Source organism: Terrapene carolina, unplaced genomic scaffold, assembly GCF_002925995.2.
Source record: "Terrapene carolina triunguis isolate 2854851 unplaced genomic scaffold, T_m_triunguis-2.0 Scaffold35022, whole genome shotgun sequence".
Lineage (NCBI taxonomy): Eukaryota > Metazoa > Chordata > Testudines > Emydidae > Terrapene > Terrapene triunguis.
Genome location: NW_020699373.1, coordinates 5,326,535 through 5,349,131, shown reverse-complemented (window position 1 = coordinate 5,349,131; position 22,597 = coordinate 5,326,535). Strand labels below are relative to the sequence as shown.

The window sequence follows — 22,597 nt, the reverse complement described above, 5'->3', positions numbered from 1 at the left end:
CCGCTCCCTGCGCACCTTCAAGGGGAAAGCCTGCCATGATGCCTCGCCGATCTTCAACCCCGGCATACCACTCCCCGACACCGGAACAGACCCAGCAGCCGCGCCAGTCCCCGAGCCCTCGGCGCCAATGGTCAGTGCCTAGAAATACCGCTCCTCCATGGTCCTCTTTGTCAGACACGACGCAGTCGGACTCCTATCAGTCCTGTAGGAGTAGGAGCAAATGATCCTCGTCAACACAGGACCAACACCCTTACCCGGCACTGTGGCCCGCCCAATGGCATCAAAGCCAAGGTCACATTCCAGGGCGACGTCGGTGGCCTCGGCCACGTTTGTACCCCCCTCCAGCACCATCAGCATTGGCAGGATCAGGGGTAGCCCCATTGCCACCCAGCGCCACCATCCCGATGGCACCGGCGCGGCCTGCACCGGCCCCAGTTGTTTCAGCTCTGATGGCTCCAACACTGATGACTCCAGGACTGCCCACGGCCCCGGCACCAACTGCGATTACCTCAGCACCGATGACACTTTCGGCACCAGCAGCATCGGCATCGGTGTATGAAGTCCCGACACCGAGGGGCACGACACCATGTGGGTCGGCACCGGCCCAAGAAATCCAGATGCCGCGGGACCCGTTGGGTGCCGAAGGAAGGGAGCAGCCACCCCTTACGAGGGTCTCTTCCTCTTCTTCACCGGACGAGGCACTGGTGGGCACGGCTACAGCCCCAGCCATGGAGGACAGCAGGGTTCTACAGCAATTGCTGTGGCGGGTTGCCCAGGGCCTGGGCATTCAGGCAGAGGAGGTAGTGGAGGATGCAGATCCAATGGTAGACATCTTTGCCCCTTTCAGACCTGCATGTTTTGCCCTGCCTCTTATAAAGACCATCTCTGACACCACAAAACCTTTGTGGCAGACACCAGCCTCATTGCTCCCTACGGCTAAGTGCAACAGAAGGCGCTATTTTGTGCTGTCCAGGGGATGTGAGCATTTGTAACCCATCCCCCACCTGATTCTCTCGTGGTTGATGCTGCCAACCAATGTGAACGCCAGGGCTTTGAGGGACCCTCCTCGAAGAATTGGGAGGCAAAACGACTCAACCTTTATGGGAGAAAGGTCTATTCCACTGATGGATTGCAGCTCCGCATCTCTAATCAGCAGGTACTCCACATCTTAGATTCTAGGACTGGAAGGAACCTCGAGAGGTCATCGAGTCCAGTCCCCTGCCCTCATGGCAGGACCAAATACTGTCTAGACCATCCCTGATAGACATTTATCTAACCTACTCTTAAATATCTCCAGAGATGGAGATTCCACAACCTCCCTAGGCAATTTATTCCAGTGTTTAATCACTCTGACAGTTAGGAACTTTTTCCTAATGTCCAACCTAAACCTCCCTTGCCGCAGTTTAAGCCCATTGCTTCTTGTTCTATCCTTAGAGGCTAAGGTGAACAAGTTTTCTCCCTCCTCCTTATGACACCCTTTTAGATACCTGAAAACTGCTATCATGTCCCCTCTCAGTCTTCTCTTTTCCAAACTAAACAAACCCAATTCTTTCAGCCTTCCTTCATAGGTCATGTTCTCAAGACCTTTAATCATTCTTGTTGCTCTTCTCTGGACCCTCTCCAATTTCTCCACATCTTTCCTGAAATGCGGCGCCCAGAACTGGACACAATACTCCAGTTGAGGTCTAACCAGCGCAGAGTAGAGCGGAAGAATGACCTTTCGTGTCTTGCTCACAACACACCTGTTAATACATCCCAGAATCATGTTCGCCTTTTTTGCAACAGCATCACACTGTTGACTCATATTTAGCTTGTGGTCCACTATAACCCCTAGGTCCCTTTCTGCCATACTCCTTCCTAGACAGTCTCTTCCCATTCTGTATGTGTGAAACTGATTTTTCCTTCCTAAGTGGAGCACTTTGCATTTGTCCTTGTTAAACTTCATCCTGTTTACCTCAGACCATTTCTCCAATTTGTCCAGATCATTTTGAATTATGACCCTATCCTCCAAAGCAGTTGCAATCCCTCCCAGTTTGGTATCATCTGCAAACTTAATAAGCATACTTTCTATGCCCATATCTAAGTCGTTAATGAAGATATTGAACAGAGCCGGTCCCAAAACAGACCCCTGCGGAACCCCACTCGTTATGCCTTTCCAGCAGGATTGGGAACCATTAATAACAACTCTCTGAATACGGTTATCCAGCCAGTTATGCACCCACCTTATAGTAGCCCCATCTAAATTATATTTGCCTAGTTTATCGATAAGAATATCATGCGAGACCGTATCAAATGCCTTACTAAAGTCTAGGTATACCACATCCACAGCTTCTCCCTTATCCACAAGACTCGTTATCCTATCAAAGAAAGCTATCAGATTGGTTTGACACGATTTGTTCTTTACAAATCCATGCTGGCTATTCCCTATCACCTTACCACCTTCCAAGTGTTTGCAGATGATTTCCTTAATTACTTGCTCCATTATCTTCCCTGGCACAGAAGTTAAACTAACTGGTCTGTAGTTTCCTGGGTTGTTTTTATTTCCCTTTTTATAGATGGGCACCATATTTGCCCTTTTCCAGTCTTCTGGAATCTCTCCCGTCTCCCATGATTTTCCAAAGATAATAGCTAGAGGTTCAGATATCTCCTCTATTAGCTCCTTGAGTATTCTAGGATGCATTTCATCAGGCCCTGGTGACTTGCAGGCATCTAACTTTTCTAAGTGATTTTTAACTTGTTTTTTTTTATTTTCTCTTCTAAACCTACCCCCTTCCCATTAGCATTCACTATGTTAGGCATTCCTTCAGACTTCTCGGTGAAGACCGAAACAAAGAAGTCATTAAGCATCTCTGCCATTTCCAAGTTTCCTGTTACTGTTCCTCCCTCTTCACTAAGCAGTGGGCCTACCCTATCTTTGGTCTTCCTCTTGCTTCTAATGTATTGATAAAAAGTCTTCTTGTTCCCCTTTATTCCCTTAGCTAGTTTGAGCTCATTTTGTGCCTTTGCCTTTCTAATCTTGCCCCTGCATTCCTGTGTTGTTTGCATATATTCATCCTTTGTAATCTGTCCTAGTTTCCATTTTTTATATGACTCCTTTTTATTTTTTAGATCATGCAAGATCTCGTGGTTAAGCCAAGGTGGTCTTTTGCCACATTTTCTATCTTTCCTAACCAGCGGAATAGCTCGCTTTTGGGCCCTTAATAGTGTCCCTTTGAAAAACTGCCAACTCTCCTCAGTTGTTTTTCCCCTCAGTCTTGATTCCCATGGGACCTTACCTATCAGCTCTCTGAGCTTACCAAAATCCGCCTTCCTGAAATCCATTGTCTCTATTTTGCTGTACTTCCTTCTACCCTTCCTTAGAATTGCAAACTCTATGATTTCATGATCACTTTCACCCAAGCTGCCTTCTCCTTTCAAATTCTCAATGAGTTCCTCCCTATTTGTTAAAATCAAGTCTAGAACAGCTTCCCCCCTAGTAGCTTTTTCAACCTTCTGAAATAAAAAGTTGTCTGCAATGCAGTCCAAGAACTTATTGGATGGTCTGTGCCCCGCTGTGTTATTTTCCCAACATATATCTGGATAGTTGAAGTCCCCCATCACCACCAAATCTTGGGCTTTGGATGATTTTGTTAGTTGTTTAAAAAAAGCCTCATCCACCTCTTCCACCTGGTTAGGTGGCCTGTAGTAGACGCCTAGCATGACATCACCCTTGTTTTTTACCCTTTTAGCCTAACCCAGAGACTCTCAACACTTCCGTCTCCTATGTCCATCTCCACCTCAGTCCAAGTGTGTACATTTTTAATATATAAGGCAACACCTCCTCCCTTTTTCCCCTGTCTTTCCTTCCTGAGCAAGCTGTACCCATCCACACCAACATTCCAATCACGTGTATTATCCCACCAAGTTTCAGTGATGCCAACAATGTCATAGTTGTATTTATTTATTAGTACTTCCAGTTCTTCCTGCTTATTACCCATACTTCTTGCATTTGTATATAGGCATCTAAGATACTGGTTCGATCTTGCCTCCCAGTTTTGCCCTGACCCTCCTTTCTCTCTGCCATTATAGCCCACACTTCCTCTTGTTTCCGACCCATCTCCCTGGTCTCCATGTTCCCCACTTACCTGTGGGCTTTGCTCACCTGTCCCCATCGAACCTAGTTTAAAGCCCTCCTCACTAGGTTAGCCAGTCTGTGTCCAAATAGGGTCTTTCCCCTCCTTGAAAGGTGAATGCCATCTCTGCCTAGCAGTCCTTCCTCGAATAGCATCCCGTGGTCGAGAAAGCCAAAGCCCTCCTGGCGACACCATCTTCGCAGCCAGGCATTCACCTCCATGATGCATCTGTCTCTGCCCGGGCCCCTACCTTTGACAGGAAGAATCGAAGAGAATACCACCTGCGCTCCAAACTACTTCACCCGTACTCCCAGAGCCCTGTAGTCATTCTTGATCTGCTCAGTTTCACACCTCGCAGTATCATTTGTGCCCACATGGATGAGTAGCATGGGGTAGTAGTCAGAGGGCTGGATAATCCTCGACAATGCCTCCGTAACATTTCGGATCGGGCCCCCGGCAGGCAGCATACCTCTCGAGATGAAATGTCAGGGCGACAGATGGGCACCTCCGTCCCCCTCAGCAGAGAGTCTCCGACCACCACTACCCTACGTTTCCTATTCGCAGTGGTGGCAGCAGACCTCCCAGCCTTAGGGGTACGAGGCTTCTCCTCCTTTACTGTAGGGGGTGATTCCTTCTCTCTTGTATCAAAAAGAGCATAACGGTTACCTATTACCACGGCGGGAGGGTTCGGAGCAGGGGTGGAGCACTGCCTGCTGCCAGAAGTAACCAGCTGCCAGCGTCCACCCTGAACCATCTCCTCCTCCACCAGTGGTGTATCAGCAGTCCTGTGTACTGGGACAGCTATCTCAGCTGTCTCCACATGGACACTGTCCAGGAATTGCTCGTGGATTCGGATGCTCCTCAACCTAGCCACCTCCTCCTGTAGCTCTCCCACCTGCTGCCTGAGAGATTCCACCAGCAGGCACCTTTCACATTGGATAGTCCCCCCAGCCTGGATATCAGTAAGTGAAAATTGCAAGTTACAGTCTCTGCAAAACCACACCAGGATCTGGGTAGAAGCATCCATGCTCAGGCGCTCTGTCTGGCTACAGGTGCAGGTGAAGGAGACAGAAGCAGTGCTGGCACAGGTGTTGCGGGTCTTCCTAACCATCGTAAGCCTCCCTCTGTCAGACTCCCATCTGCAGCCCCCTGTCCGCTGAAAGGGTTGTTTAAGCAAGAAGTTTTGAATGTAGTTTGATTTATAGGTTTTAAGGGGAATAAAGGGAAACAGCTAGAACCGGCAAGGGACCCCCGTTCCCTTCCCAAACTCCCTTGTGAAACTCCCTGTTAGTAGCCCCGGTCGCAAAAGCTCCCTCGTTGCTTGTGCGCTGCTTTATAAAGCCCTGGCCTGTGTGAATGCCCCGCCCACTGATTAAGGCTCAGCCAATTACCAGAGGCTTCAGCTTTCAGACCTTCCTTTGAAGCTCACAGCTTCCAACTGCCAGCCAAAGCACACGGTCCTTCAAACAACCAAACAGACTGACAAACACAAGCTCAGCACACAGCAAGTAACCCCCAAACACAAACAAACACACACTACAGACAGTCACTTACCCCAAGGGTGCTGTATTGCTCCTCCTTCACCTGGAGAACTCCCTTGCGAAACTCCCTGTTAGCAGCCCCTGTTCGTAGCCCCTGTGCTACAACATATGCGGGACAGTGGTGAATTTTGCAGAGATGATGCCTCAGGACTCCTGCGACGAGTTTTCGGCTCCGGTGAAGGCAGGGAAGTTCATTTCGTGAGCTTTGCGACAAGCCGCACTGGATGGAGTGGGTGCGGCTACCTGCGTGATGGCTGTGGGCATAGCCCTGAGAAGGGGCTCCTGGCTCCAGGTCTCAGGCCTGCTGTGTGAGGTCCAACTACTATCCTGGATCTCCCATTCGAGGGCTGGGCTCTCTTTTCTGAGAAAACAGACAAAAGGCTGCATAGCCTAGAGGACTCAAAAGCCACTCTCCAATCATTGGGCCTCCATACTCCCGCTACGTGGTGGAAGCATTTTAGACCGTAACCTCCCCCGCGCTTCTACCAGCAGAACCGTCAGGACAGTTCCCGGAGAAGGAACAGGAGTGGCAGGAAAAGGCCACACCCGTCATCAGACCAGGGCTCTGGCCAATCCAAGCCACCTTCCGGCCCGAAACAGGCCTTTTGAAGGTGCGGTCGAGGATGGCGCAGAACAAAAACTGGATCTATCCTGCCTTACCTTTTCATCCCGACTATCCCCTTTCTGCCGTGCTCGGTCCCATATCACTTCGGACCACTGGGTGCGCCACACCGTAGAGAGGGGATATTCCATCCAATTCTGTGCCCTTCCACTCCCCTTTCCCCGTCGCTCTTCAGGGACCCCTCTCATGAGCAACTCCTTATTCAGGAGGTGCACTCACTCCTTTTGCTAGGGACAGTGGAAGAGGTTCCTTAGGAGCAGAAGGGCAATGGTTTTTATTCTTGGTATTTCCTAATACCGAAAGCCAAAGGTGGGTTAAGGCCCATCCTTGACCTGCAAGAACTCAACAGGTTCATGAAGAAGCTCAATTTCCGTGTGGTCTCTTTGGTCCATCATCCCTTCATTGCATCCAGGAGATTGGTATGCCACCCTCGACTTGAAGGACGCGTACTTTCACATAACAATAACTCAGTTCCACAGAAAATACCTCAGGTTTGTGGTGAACAACACCCACTGCCAGTTCACAGTCCTCCTGTTCGGCCTGTCAGCGGCACCTCGAGTATTCACCAAGTGCATGGCAGTCATGGCCGCGTTCCTGTGCAAACGGCAGGTACAGGTGTTCCCGTACCTCGACGACTGGCTGATCAAGGGCCAATCCAAGACTGAAGTAGAGATGCAGGTCGCCTTCATAAGAGCTTCTTTCGGTGAACTGGGCCTGCTACTGAACGAGGGGAAATCAACGCTGTCCCCGGTTCAGAGGATAGAATTTGTAGGGGCGGTACTGGACTCGACACAGACCAGGGCATTCCTTCCCGAAGCGAGATTTCGAGCCCTGGGCAACATTATTTGAGGTCTCCGACAGTTCCCCACCACCTCAGCACGGAACTGCCTGAAACTTCTAGGACACATGGCAGCTTGTACCTACGTGGTACAGCATGCCAGACTCAGACTTTGACATCTTCAGTCATGGCTGGCGTCAATGTGGCTGACGTCAGTATATCGGCCAGCCCGGGACAGTTTGGACAGGATTGTAACCCTGCCTCGCCCGGTACTCGACTCTCTCCTATGGAGGCTCGACCCATAGGTAGTATTTGCAGTGGTCCCTTTCACCAGCCCCCAGCCATCCCTCTCACTAGTGACAGATGCATCAGACTTGGACTGGGGGGCACATTTGGGAGACCTCAGAACACAAGGCCTCAGGTCTCAGGTGGATCTCGCTGTACACATCAACGTCAAAGAACTGAGAGCGGTGCGCTTGGCATGCCAAACTTTCCGAGCCCACCTAGCAGAGAGATGTGTATCAGTCCTGACAGACAACACCACGTGTGTTAGGAAGCCCTCATGCTGTGGGACTTCTGTGTAGAGCACGCGATACACCTGCAAGCATCGTACCTCCCTGGGATACAGAACGAGTTGGCGGACCATCTCAGCATGTCGTTCCACGGCCGCAAGTGGTCCCGTCACCTGGATGTCATGAACTCAGTCTTCCATCAGTGGGGTTTTCCCCAGATAGACCTGTTCGCCAACACTCCAGCGGCAGGGAGCAGAGGCTGCACTCTCTGGATGTCTGCAGAGCGCTAACCTTCTACATCGAGAGAATGAAACAGTTCCGAAACTTGGTCCAGTTATTCGTGGCGGACAGAATGAAAGGTCTTCCTGTCTCTTCTCAATGGATTTCGTTGTGGATCACATGCTGCATCCAGGAGTGCTACAACCTGGCAGAGGTGCCTGTTGCTTTGATCACTGCGCACTCCACCAGGGCACAGGCTTCCTCAACAGCGGTCCTGACTCAGGTTCCCACCCAGGAAAACTGCAGGGCGGTGACATGGTCCTCCATCCACACTTTCGCCATGCACTATGCAATCACCCGGCAAGCCAGAGCGATGCTCCAATCAGTGGATGACTCCAACCCCACCTCCTGAACTTGGGCTTATGAGTCACCTGATTGGAATGGACATGAACAAGCACTCGAAGAAGAAAAAACGGTTACTCACCTTCTCGTAACTGTTCTTCAAGATGTTATTCATGTCCATTCCAATACCCACCATCCTACCCCTCTGTCGGAGTAGCCGGGTCGACAGGGCTCTATATTGAGTGGGGCGGGTCGACAGGGCTCTATATTGAGCGCGACTCCGTGGGCACCCAGACCGACCCGATGGATGCTGCTATGGGAAAATCTGGCTACCATGCACATAAGCCCGTACACACCTGATTGGAATGGACATGAACAACACATCTCAAACAGTTACGAGAAGGTGAGTAACCATTTTTTCCTGTGCCCTTTCCTCCCTTCCCTCAGTAGTACTCCTATGCTGGGACAGCCATAATTGTCTCTTACTGTTCTTTCCAGAGCCAGGGCAGTTTTCAAAGGATGGTGAAGAGGAGCAGTTTGCCCCCATGATTTAACTAGCAGCTGTAGCATCATGTAAGGGGAAAACGTGGCCAAGCCAACTCTGTGCTGGTGCTTGTCAGTAGACACCCTGGGTCTGACATGATTGTGAAATTACAGGGGGAGTGAATGAGGTTTTGAATCTCTGCAGGAGTCCCAGTATTTCTGAAGGGGATTATTTTTTAATTGTTTTTCCTGTGAGATTTTATAGCATTTGCCATCTTTTTTTAATCATCCTGACACTTAGTCTAGTTTCCTGTTAGCTCCCTTCTAAGGCAGAAACATAGATCTATGCCTCCATCAAGTACCCAGATTGAGCTAAGATCTCAATTATCATTCCTGATGTTTTGCACACTCTACATTTGATTCATGTGAGGATAGAAACAGAGTTTCCTTTGGAGAACAAGATTATTTACTGGGACAGCCGAGCCAATTGGTGGGACCATGTTGTTCCCTGGAGTAACTCTGTTCAGGCTGCTCTGGAATTTCCCCAAAGTGAATTTACCCTTTAGAAATGCTGGAAGCTCTTGACGTCCTCACAGACTCAGTAAACTGCTCAATTTTTCTTTGGGTTTTTTGCTTTCTTTACAGGTGAACTGAGAAGCAAAAATAAAAATTGAGTTAAGTCTAGATGCATGTGCTTAATGTTGGAGGGAGGAGAAAGCATTCATTAGAGAGATAAAGATGAATTAACTTTTTAGAAACGTGTGTGTTCCGTCTGGGAAATCATTTTGGTATTTCCTGAAAAATATCCCATAATGCATCGTTCTGTGACAACACAAAACCAAGGACTGCAGTGAGACTTCTGGTGTTTGTGAAATTGCATTCTGGGATGACCCCAGCAAACCAAGAAGTGCCAAAATGATTTGACAGGGCAGAATAAAGGATTTTTTTTAAAGTTAGTTACAAATTAGTTCAGTTTAAATGCCCCAACAGCCTGGTCCCTGGGCATATTCGGCAAGTAAATCTGTTCTTGAATCAATTTCTCTTTTTGCTCTGCATGGCATCTTTAAACAACACCAATCATTTCTGCCATCAGCTGTTGAGTTAATTATATAATCCAACACCATGGGCAGCAACAATTCTTGATGCATTGGCCACACAGTGATTGCAAGGCAATACTCTATCACTGCTTCTAATTGCTGTTCAAGGGGAACTGCAAAACCAAAACAAAAATTTATTTAAGTCCAGACTTCATTACTAACTGTCCCCACTAAGTAGGCGGTGGGAGCATTTATTTGGCACAGGAATAAGCTTTAATATATTTTAAAATTGGTTTTAATCTTTCACTTTCTATTCCTCTGTCTACCTGACTCTAATTTGTCTGTCTAGTCTATCTGTGTACCGATTAATTCCCACCTGGGGCTCAAGATCATAGCACCACAGACCAGAGTCAGCAAATTCCTGTGTTATTGTTCCTTAGAAGTCCTTAGCCAGCAAATTGACTCTCTTCACTGTTGGGCTTCCTTCCCCTTATACCCTCATTGTCTATGATAGGTTTTACTTGTCTAGAATGTCCCCCAACTCTTGTCCCCCAGCTAAAATGAACACTACGTTTCTAGATAATCACTGTACTATGAAGACTATGGAGTTTATTCTCCCATCAGAGCGTGGGAGGATTTAGACTCCAATTTGTGTTAATGGCAACTTCCTGTGTAAGTTTTCCATGCATCATTGAGATTATAGAGGCATAATGTCCTCCACTTAGGTGGGATTTTTGCATTGACCTAAATGGAACCGGGCTTTGGCTTTATATTTCTTAGTGCCTACCAGAGTTGGTGAGACTGTTTATTGTGGTTTATAATCTGTGGTCGCGGACCCCTGGGAGTCCGCAATCTATGTTTAAGGAGTCTGCAAAAGATTGCCGTTTCCCTAGGACTGTGGCTTCCAGCCTGTGGTCCGCAGACCCCTGGGGGTTCGCAGATTATGTCTAAGATTTCCAAAGGCGTCTGCACTGCCATTCGAAATTTTGAATGTGTGCATAAATGAATAAAGATTTAAAACCACTGTGTTAAAATATTTGAAGGAAGGATAATCATTTTGCTTTTTTTGAAGACAGTGCTGTGAATTTGACAAGAAAAAGCTGACTGCTTTGGAAAGGACCAAAAACAAAAAGCTTTAATTGTTTCCACATTTTATAATGGAATACTCCACATTTGCTCCTACAAGAAGTCATCTCTAGTCACATTCCTTTCGTGCAGCCCTTCCTCCCAAAAAACGTCCCATCAAAAACGTGACTGACGATAACATATTTTGCCGCCTTTATAATAATTTCTATTGCTATTCTAGAAACCATTTCCTGGTTATTTTTCTTCCCTATTGTAAATTTCCGTTAAGGGAAACAACAAACACACACACACACACACACACACACTTTTCACACTCTCCCCTCTAAAGAAAATAATCTGTATCTTCAATTTGTTGACATCACTCCGAGGTCAGTTGAGGTCAATAGAACCTGTACCTATGCATAGGATGGAATTTAGCCCTGCTTGTCTCTTTGACCGTTTCTCTGTTGTTAACTTCCTGGGAACAGTGTGTATCCATTTAGAAACGGCTTCTTCTCTGCTTCAGCAATGGTGATATTGTCAGCCTGAGTGTCGCTTTCTGAATCTCTGACTCCCACAAACATTTCCAACACCAAAGCCAAACAGGTGTTGGAACAGAAGGCCATTTAAATAGGAGTGTGAAGGCAAGGATGGAACTGCAGAGCAGCTTGCAGCAACACAGCCAAGTGGAGGATGGAGGAAAGGCACAGGATGGATGGGACCATGAAACTAATTATGCAGCCAGACAAAACCGTACATATTTTATGATACAAGATGAGATATTTTTTTCATTAACATAGAGGAAAAATTCTGCCTCAGCAAAAACCTGAGACCTTGTAATGCAGACTTACACTCCATGAATACTTTAGAGATGAAGCATTCACAGTTGTGCTTTGCAAATGCTGCCTTTCAGGCATTAACGTGGGGAGTGTTTTAAAAACCTTCAGTAGACGCAGTGTGCATAAACTCCATATCTTATAGGATCTCCTTGCTGCCTGTTGAGCTGTTTCTAATGATCCCCTCACTATCTGAGCTCTGGTTTTTCTTGAGTAGGGAACAGGAAATTTGAGTTTCAAATTGTTGCTTTTTCTGCTCATTACTGATCTGGGCAGGAAGAGTTTGCCTCCCTCTGATCCTGCAAAATGGGCAGATTTACTGACACCAATTCTCTGCTTCTGCAAAACTATTTTCTTGTCTTCCTAAAAAACATAAACTGTTGGCTGACTCCTCTAGTAGCTGTGTGGAAGCAGCGGCAGAAGGAGGGGTGTCTGCCTGTCCGTGTATCAGACTTACAGAGAGCCCATCGCTCTGGTATCTAGGCTCCAAATACATAAATTAAGCATCTGCAGCTATTAACACTGCTTCAGCAAGCATCAACAGTTTGCTGACGGGGTAAACACCACCAGGGCTGGCTGAAGCCAGGATGAAGACATTGACATTGCAGCAATAAGCTGCTAAGAAGTTGTTCAATAGTCTGTTTTTCCTGAGTGCGTGTGGGTGAATTTCTGAATGTGGAAAATTTTCAGAGGATGATGTTATACAATTGGAAAAACTAAGTTCTAGAATTTACTCTGCTAGTTTAATATCAGTGTGTTTGGCTCCACTCAGTGGAGATGACTCAGAATGCAAAGTGGCCTGGAAGGGCCTGTAGCAGCACTGAGGCACTTGAATGTCCATTCATTCTTTTAACAGCGTTGTCTGGAAAAATCGAGTATTCTGAACTCTGATGGCTCTTCCTAGTAGACTTCTGAAGGTTAGAAAAGCTGATCGGTATTTTCAACAACTTTTGACTGTCCCCACCAAGAATTGGTGCTTTGTGATCCTTTAAAAAACATAAAAATTGATGCTGCAGAATTCCCCTCAGGTCCTAAAATCTGTTCTTCCAGGAAACAATGTGCAGCAAGAGAGCATGATATTAATATGCTATAAATTACTTATGATTGTTTGTGTGTCTGCTGGTAGAAATTTCTGTTGACCTTCCAATATAGTAAGATTACAGGGATCACACTTGTGTACGAGAAAGCAAACAGCTGTGTAGTGACTTGTATTGAATGTGGCTTTTTAGTTTTCATTGTTCTGGAGGAAAAACCTGTGGATTAGAGGTAGTTGAAAAATTTGCAGTTTTTTTTTTCATGAAAATATTCATGAAACATTCATCCTGTTTTTTTAACCACCTCTTAAATATCGATAGCAAAGCAGCTTACTCCATTCTTAGGATTTGCTTTAAAGCAGCCTTCAATGACAGCATTCCATATTGTATGCAGTGTAGTTGTAGCTGGGTTGGTCCCAGGATATTAGAGACGAAAGATGGGTGAGGTAATATCTTTTATTGGACCAGCTTCTGTACTGTTACTTTGATCATCCAACATTTTGATTCAGAGCAACATATCGGATGCTATAGAAATTCCGAAACAAGCTGATGTAGAAGCTGATTACAGATGTGGAAGGCATAAAATCTGTGCAGTGCTATAGAACAAAGAAGCATCCTGAAGGAATGAGTTATAAAGTACAAGATAAATTTTCAGTTACAGGATTGCCAGGAAACCCTTTATTTTGGGAAGTAATCAGCATGTTAATGTTATTAAACAAATGATAAAATAAGGTGAATTTTAGGAACTCATAAGAAGCTTTATTTTGTTTTAATGCAATTTACATTTTCCAGACAATGGATGGATTTAAGAGGCTGATGTAAATAATCTCTTGTCTACACGCCCGAATTTTAATTTGATGTGTATTTGCTGATTGAGAGTTGGACATGAATAAAAACAATAGATATGATCACGTCCCCTCAATCCATGTGTGGAGGAGCCTTCTGAACATGGATCCCCAGGTTTCTCATTGTGGTGGTGACTCCTCAGCTGAGTCGTTTTTATAGAGGGAAGTAAAGAATAAAGAAAATTCCACCATAGAAGAAGGTTCTCAAGCTAAAATCTTTAGATTGTGGGGTCCCTTAGCAGAGTTGCTGTGCCATAAATTTAGCTTATACATATAGAAATATCACTATATTCAGCACAGGTTCCCAACAGTGGATTGGATGACCTTTATTTACATTTCAGTTTCTTTACATTGGGGGGAGGGATAGCTCAGTGGCTTGAGCATTGGCCTGCTAAACCCAGGGTTGAGAGTTCAATCCTTAAGGGGGCCATTTAGGGAACTGGGGTAAAAATCTGTCTGGGGATTGGTCCTGCTTTGAGCAGGGGGTTGGACTAGATGACCTCCTGAGGTCCCTTCCAACCCTGATAGTCTGTGATTCTATGATTAGAGTCATCTACATGGCATCTGCTTGAATATCTCTTGGCTCCGCTGTGCTGCTCCCCTAGCTCCTGCTAACCCTTGGAAACACAGCTCAGCCACATTTCCAAGGAGCTTGATGTGTTTGAGGAGGAAGGTGGAACATTTCACAGCTCTGGAACTCCCTACCTCAGAAGGGTGCTGGTTCCACTCTGCAGGAAGACATAGAAGACGTATCCCTTAGATATCATTTAAATACCAAAAGCCGCCCATGCAAATTAAGGGCTAGTGTCCCTGATCCAAACAAGCAGTTGCCGGTGTAACAAGGTCCAGTTTTATTAAGTGAATTTAATGCGTGCTTTGAAAGGTGCTATAGTGATAGATTACAGTCTGCTACTTATCCAGAGACTAGGTACACGCAGGCAGTGACTATACCAATGTGCCTCAGCCCTGAGCCAAAGAAAGTCCTGTTAGGGCTGAGAGGGCAACTTAATTTCCAAATCTAGTTAATCCTTGGCCTTTTTGCTAACACTGCTAGTTGTGATATGAATCCGGCCTTCTAGGAATTGAACTGATTCTACCAAACTCCTTTCAGATAAGCCCCAAAGAGTGGTCACGTGTTAGTGGGTGCTACCAAAGTGGGCTGGATATGAAGCAGTGCTCTGGAGAAGAGACGCCATAATTCATTTCCAAACCCTATGCTATCCACTTCCCCAATCAGGTGTTAAATTGACATGGTTGCGAGTGAGATGTTACATTTACATTTCAGCAGTGTTATTTAATCCTATGTAGAATTAATTTATATTCTTGAGTATGTATCTATGCATTGCACAATATACTTTAGCACGCATGAACACTTCGATCCCTAGTTACATATGTATAAACCAATCCTAGCGTGAGTCATTAAAAACTGCTGGCCAGTGTGGATAGCTAGTGATATGAGCCTCAGCTTTGGAACAGCTGGCTTCTCTGGCCACTCGAGTTCAGATCTAAGTAGTGTTAGCTCAGTCCTTGGTATTTCAGAGGTAGATTAGTTGAGGACCATACAGTTCCTTTATTAATGGATGTACTATGATTTAGCTGTATAATAAAAAAATACCTGTGATCACACGTGGAATCTTTTTTTGGATGCAACCTTATAATCTGAGATCCTGTGTGCTCTGTATTGACGCTGCAGATCCTGCAACAATTTTAATGGGTAATAGTTTGTCTTTCACCATAATTTTCCTCTCACTGTACTTTGTTATATCAGTTGACTGCCACCCTCCACCTAGCTGCATTTCACTAGTGCTGGCCCTCGGTAGAGCCTCACCTTGCAAACATTACTTAGTACTTACTGTCATGAGTAGTAACCCCACTATAGTCCATGTCCTTGCAGCACACTGCATAGATGTTAGTATGTTGAAGTCAATGAGACTATTCGTAGTAGTAATAGCTATGCCTGGTAGCAAGAGTTTGCAGGATAGGACTGATGCTCTGTGGTCCTTCAGGAGGAAAGGTGCCATCTAAATGTAAAATATTCTTCTTCTGATATATGGAATACAATTAGAGGTATTTCCACACCACAACCATGTACCAGAATACCATTAAAGTCCAGATCCAAACTTCATGGCTTGGATCCACCTCTATAATGGACTGAACCAAATCCCACATCAGAACGCTGCTGAAGTTTGGGAAATTTCCCAGATCCAATTCTGAATCCAAACTCGGCTGCTCTGGCCTAAATCTAGAGAAGATCTAACATTTGTGTCTCTGTGTGTGTAACTAGCTAGAATATTTACCTTTATATTTCAGAATTGAGGATTATTCCTCTTGCCTTCGAGTTCAGTGACAAATTGGAATTCCATTTCTTACTTTAACTTAAAATGCTTCCAGCGTGATAGCCGAAGAGAACTTTTGCAGGTGATTTATCTCCTTTATGTAGGACACAGTGCCATTTAGCTGGCATAGTTAGGGAATTAGGATAGTATTAAAAATGTCAGAAATGATAAAAGATTGTATGCTAATTGCCAATTACATGCACTGTCCTTGAAGATAACAAAGAATAGCACAGACACGTGACATATGAAGCTACACTGCTGTTTGTGGTGTGGTGAAATGTGCAGATAATAAATGCGCGGCAGCTGTGAGCATATTGTAAAGCCAGTGACCTTTTGATTTTTAATTCCCTCTTTTGTTTTACAGAAAGAGATGACAACCAGGATGTGTCACTAAAGAGCCACCCGTCGAACAGAAGAGAAATCCAGTTTCATCCTTATTGCAAAGCTAGAGGTCATGAGAGACCTCCTGGGCTGAACCTGCCTGTTAATTCCCACGGGTGGGAAAGTCAAGGACAGAAGGTTACTTTCACAGATGCTTCTCAACATTGTGTGTGCTCTTAACCCTGAAAATGCTGCTAGGAGCCTCCTCTGAATGATGTGGATTACCAAGTGAGAAAGAATTGTCTTGGAATTTTTTTCTGGTTCCTGAATTATTGAGGAGGAATTCTTCAGTCACAGTGACGTTCCATGTTCCTGCTGTTCAAGCTTTCCTGGAACTCAGGTTTTTAGGCTGGCCTGTATATTTGTAATTTTGAAATGAACCTGTGTTGTTAGTTGAAAAGATTTTGTATACTTTGATTTTGTGTACTTTGTTTTCCAAGTTCAGCACAATATTAAGAATTCTGGAACTTCAGCAAGATTTTCAGGTGGAGCCTTCCATGTCTGCATAGGACTTTAGACGCCAGCCAAGGTTTGTGGGTAAATATTCCAAAATGCCACTGAGCCTCAACGTCCATAGGAACACAGCTGCTTTCCCCAGCAGATCTGGCAGTGTGTACTTTGCTTGTTTTCTTGCTTCGGTTCTCAGTTAGGTGACGATGGGCCAGATTCTGATCTCGGCTCCATCAATGTAAACCCAGAGTAACGTCAGTGAGTTCAGTGGAGTCGCCCTGGAGTTACACCAGTGTGACTGACAGCACAGTCTGGCCCAGTATGTGTACAAAGAAGGGTGGTGGTAATTAGAGTTGAACGAAATGCCCTGTGTACCGGTGACCACAGAGGTTTGGTGCATGCATGTAATTTTAGCTCTGTCCGGTTTCTTTTTCTCCCCCACCTCATTCTTTTCAAGGTGAGGATATTCCGTTTGTGGGGGAAAAGGGGTTGTAAATTAACGAAGACTATTTGGGAGAAGGTGAGGTCAAAACCCTAATGCATGACTGCATTGCATGTAAATACTGTCTAATAAGACAGGCTGTCTTCCACACTACAAACATATAGGATAACAGTTCCCAGTATACAGTCTAATTTAAATCAGTGACCTCAACATCTGGCCTAAGGTATTCATCGTAAACTCATTAACTTATGTACAGTGTGCCTGGTGCCATGGTGATGGGCCCATTAGAAATATTTGTAATAGTATTTACTGAGAGAAGGTCTCTAGAGACACATTTTAACAAGTGGAAAATATACAGAATAGTCCCATATATTCCGTGCCTTCTAAGGAATTTGGCATGGACCTTTTGTTCAATAATAAAGATGATTCTTTCAGATCATGTGCTGATTCCTGCTGCCCCTAAGCATCTATTCCCACCAAAGTGATTTTAACAGTCTCTGCTTCTTCTGAGGTAGTATTGGAAGCAAACTTCATAGAGTATCCAGTGATGGAGTACTAGTGATGATATATGATAGTCTGAAATATAGCAGACACGAAAGAATAACAACAAACATCTGAGCTTATATTGTTGCACATAATGATAATGTCTTATTCCCCTGCTTGATTTAATAGGCTCTGCAGCAGAGGTGCAGAAGTCAATGATCACATATATGCGGGGACAAAGGGTTTGAGCTATGAAAATTCAGTGTTGCTAAGTTGGAAGTTTTTCCATATCTTTAGAATTATGCAAATAGCGTTAACCCTTGCCTTCAAGGAATGTTCAACTTTCAGTTTGTTACATTGAACTAAAGGACTCCTTCCTCTTTCATTGCTCTTTTGCAATCAAGCTACTTCTTGAATGCACTACAGGGACTATGTTACACATGATCTTCTTAACATTCATTTGGCTGGTGCTTACCCACTGCGTAATTGTGGAACTCATTGCCACAAGATATCACTGAGGCCAAGAGCTTAGTAGGATTGTTTTAAAAAATAGTTATCTGGTTAGAGAGAATATTAATAATTATCCATCACATGATTTCTTGTACCTTCCTTGGAAGCATCTAATTCTAGCCACCGTCACAGACAGAACTGCTGGTCTGGTGTGGCATATCCTGTATTGCTAATTTCTAGCATTTCGAAGGGTTAAGACAAATGGCGGTTCACTACCAATATTTCCACAGCTTTGCCATATGCAATGAAAGTTTATATAAAGAAGATGTGAATCTGTGGAATCTTTAGGCAGAAAATCAAACCGTGACTAGATAAAATTGAAAAGCCTAATATTTTATCTACAAAGTCATTTTTATTCTACCTTTCACTAAAGCCACTTACTATATACTGTCTGGGTCTAATTAACATAGTGCAATTCTAAAATGTGCAGGAATTTGTTCCCTGTTGTTTTGATTAACTTTTTTGTGATAGTGATAATTTCACCGAATTTGAAAAACTGTTTTTTAATGGTTTTTTTGTTTTTAAATTAGGTCCCAGTTCAGTTTAATAACTATTGTGCTCTCCCTAATGGCTGTTATAGATTCTGCAGCAGAGAGAGACCCCAGAGACATCCTGGCTGTCTCAGCCAGAATTCCTATTGGGTGGCACTAGGAGAGTCCATTGCAAAACAGGAGCGGCACCAGCCATTGAAAGGTGTAGTGTGCGCTTGCTGCCTACACTGGCCCATGCAGAAAAGGGATGCAGACATAGACCCACACTTGGCCCATTCTGTTTGGGCACTGTCCTGCTGCTGCTAATACTAGTCTTATCCTTGTGCTGAGGGAACACCAGGACCGGATCGTGCCTGACCCCCGTACAGGAGGTAAGGAACGGCTCTTTGAGTTCCCTCCTCTTTGTTCTCATGCGCAAGGCTAAGCACATTTTGGCCCAACGCGCAATTATGAAATGGGCATCTCACAGCAGCCCAAGTAAGTTGATTATTACAAAAAAATCCATGCAAACCTTCATCCCTAAAGCTAACAATGCTAGGAAATAATGAAATGTATGTTATTGCACAACCATTTTGGATGTACCTGTCATTTCTGGGGTTTGACTTGGCAGATTATTTCCCAACAAGAGTCCGCTATATCTTTCTGCAGATCGTATAAGTGTTTAATTCAGCACTGGCCTGGGTGCCTCAAACAATGTGGCATGGCTCATTTTCCTCCCTCCCCATCTCTGTGACGTTTAACAGCCCAACAATAGCAAAGGGTGGAATGTGGAGTATCGTCAGACTTACGAGTTTTAAATTAATCCCTGCATTAGAGAGCAGAGTCCGGGTGCTGTAAACATTAGTCCAGGAGATTCTAATTTCACCCTTGATAATCCACCTAGCGTCAGAGATAAATATAATCTTATTTCAGTTGTTAATCACAGGCCCTGTTTTACACAGACTCATCGGCATACTTAACAAGAGAGTAGCTAAAACTTCAGTGGATGTACATCTAACTAATCCACTTAACCTAAGAGGGGAAGTCCACCCACTAGACTTCACTGATAGGCAGAATTCTTAACTGTCTTCTGGGCTCAACTTCAAATATGTATGCTTCTGTTCTTTTGCCATTAACTCCCTAAATACTTCAACCAGGTTTCAGCCGTTGTGTCTTCTGTTTCTTGCCTTCTAAAAAAAGGATTAACCTTCATTCCAGTGCTTACCTGATCTTAATGCTAAAGATAACAGTTTCAGGGGAATCCAACAAGAGAAACCTGCTTTGGTTGATCAAGAGTATTGCTAGCTTTATGCCAGGATTTGGGATGCTGCTGTGTGACCAAAACACCGCAAAACACACAGCGATGAGGAATTTTGGGAAGGACTTTTCTTTTGGGTGTAATACATGCACTACTCTTTGGCACATATAATGACAATGGGGCCAAATGCTAACGTCCTCCCTTGGTTCTTACTCCGGGAAAAGTCCCATTGACCTTCAGTGGGAGTTTTGCCTTAGTGACAGCTAAGAGCCAAATCATGTGCTCCCATGGGAAGGCTAAGAAACTGCACATGGGAAACTGAGTTTCCTTCCAAGTTATCCCCCGGTAGGCAGCAAGCCTTGCACAATGTGGGATGTGCGGCTCTCCTGACCCGAGAATACCTCAAGATCTGTGGGGTAAGCCCACGGGGATTTACAAAGAGCTAGTATATTCATGCAACGGCCCGGTGCCCACATATTGTCATGATTATCCTATATGGGGAAATTCCTCTGGGTTTGGAGGTTTCTGCTGCCATAGATTTCTTCCCCAGCGCCACCGAGCTATGCCTCCTCAAACCAAACTGCCTCCATTCCTGCCCTTTGACAACATTTAGCTCCAAGAGCTTGGGTTTTGTTCCTTTCGTTCGCTCTATAAAGGAAAAGAAGGTGAGAGCTGTGAGTAAGAACTACAGAATTGGATCAAATGTGCATAAAATAGGAATATGTCTGCTGCCAAGTGCAGTGCTTTAGGAATGGGTTTATGCTGCAGGTATCACACAACACTAGCAAGCTGTCAGTAATGGGGCAGTGCGTATATCAGAAGGAAGAATGGGATTTTCCTACTGGTTCCAAAGGCAAAATAAACCAAGAGTGGCCTCTGAATCGCTAATGATAACCTTGTAGTTTTGTTAATGTAAATTTAGTGTGATCCAATTTATCTTTGTGTTTCTTCATGAGAGAGAGAGAGGCAGGCAATGCTATTTGGAAGTTAGCCAAACAAAGTTGGAGCTTTGAAATGGGGCGATTGTTTCTTTTCTGTGTAACAGATTTTCCTGTTTTTAAATGGATATATTATAATAAAGTTTTATAACAGAATATTCTCCCTGGGAAGAAATGAATTAGTTATCTGAGCTTGTGTGCGTGCCTGTGTGCGCATTTGTGGTTTTTCCCCCCCACTAAATAGATACAGAGGCTTTTTTGTTTCATAGTTTTTAGGGGAAATGCTTTTTTCTAACAAATGATTTGAATATACTGTTCCTTTTTGCCTTCCATGCACCAGAGCTGTTCAATATGTTAATTTTTTTAGCAATGTCCAAGAAATTTTTAGACTATTTTAGTTCTGTTTGTGATTAAATGAAGGGTTCAGCTGTATGAAAAGCGAGACCGACACTAACTGTTGAAGTCATATAACAAAAAACAGGATAAAATGGAAGACTACTTGTCAAATCAATCCTAGTTTGTGAACCTGAGGAATTCAAACATCACAAATAAAAGATGCATAACCCTGCTTACGTGGCCTATAGTTGTTTTGTATGTAACTCTTTTGGGCAATAAATGCACGCATCATTTTCATACTGCAAGATACAATCCGTCAGGATCACAGGAATGAGAGATGGAAAAGACCTGTTAGATTACTGTCAGTCCCGCTGCATATAGGCCCCTGAGAACTGACCCAACACTTGCGACAATGGGTTGGATTCTTCTCCCACTGAAAGCAATAGCCAGCCTCTCATTGACTGCAGTGGGGGCTGAACAGTAGCCCTTACTTAAGCAAGTAGTCCTACAGGATTATGGCTTGTATTGTCACTTTGTGATCTGCCCCAGTGGAAGGGGCCCAGATCCTCAAACGTAGTTAGGTACTTAATTCCCATTGATTTCAATGGGAGTTGGGCACCTAAATAAATATCTTTGAGGATTCTTTCTCAGTCTCCCTGCTGCTCTGGAGAAGTCTCCTAGGCTTGGTTTTATTCTGCACCCACCGTACTTCCCTCGAAGTGCCGGAAAAGCTATGCTTGCTGGTGTGTTGGGCGATATAGCCCAGGCTCTGCCCAGTTCCCGCCCCCTCATTTGCTCACAGCTACTCATGGTTTGGGTAGCCAATGCAAGGGTGTAAGGGGATGCCTTATACTTATTTGCTCCCTTGTGTTAACGTGAGCTGGGCCATTTTGCCTTATGTCACTACAGTTTTACAAGATCAGGCCCCAAATCCTGCTCGCTTTAGTCACTCGAGCATTGACTTGGGTGGGACTCATCATGTGAGTAAGATGAAAAAGATTGACTCTGGATTTGAATGAAAAAAGACAGAAAGATGTAGGGGGGAAAAAACAGCTACTTGCATGTTAAGAAATATAGACAAGATTGATTTTGAAAACTAAACCATTGTAACAGAAGTTTCCCTCTGTAACATTAGCCCTTATATTGTACTTTGATTAAGGACCATGAGCTGAATGGATCATGAAGGATAGTGGTTCTCAACCAGGGGTCCAGGGTCCCCTGGGAAGTCATGAGCAGGTTTCAGGTGGTCTGCCAAAGTAATCCAGAGAGCAGGGCCAGTGTTAGACTCGCTGGAGCACAGGGCAGAAAACCAAAGCCCGAGCCCCGCTGCCCAGGACTGAAGCCGAAGCCTGAACAATTTACCTTCGTAGGGCCCCCTGTGGGATGGGGGCCCCAGGCAGTTGCTCTGCCTCCCACCCCCTAATACCAGCCCCAGCTTTTAATCTACTGGATATACAGAAAAACAGTTGTTGTGGCACAGGTGGGCTGTGGAATTATAGCATGTTGCAGGGGCCTCCGAAAGAAAAAGGTTGAGAACTGCTGCCGACAGATACAGTTTGAAAAGGTA

General features: G+C 44.9%; 1 protein-coding gene across 2 annotated transcripts in view; it reads left to right on the top strand.

Moving 5' to 3' along the window:
• Window positions 1-16,641, top strand: part of LOC112116002 (MOB kinase activator 3B) — a 161,474-nt gene extending 144,833 nt beyond the window's left edge. For both annotated transcript variants that reach the window (XM_024213263.2, XM_024213262.3), the window contains exon 4: window positions 16,127-16,641. In XM_024213263.2, coding sequence (XP_024069031.1) covers window positions 16,127-16,156 — 30 coding nt within the window. In that variant the 3' untranslated portion in view covers window positions 16,157-16,641. The remainder of the gene's footprint in view (window positions 1-16,126) is intronic.
• The last annotated feature ends 5,956 nt before the right edge of the window (window positions 16,642-22,597 follow it).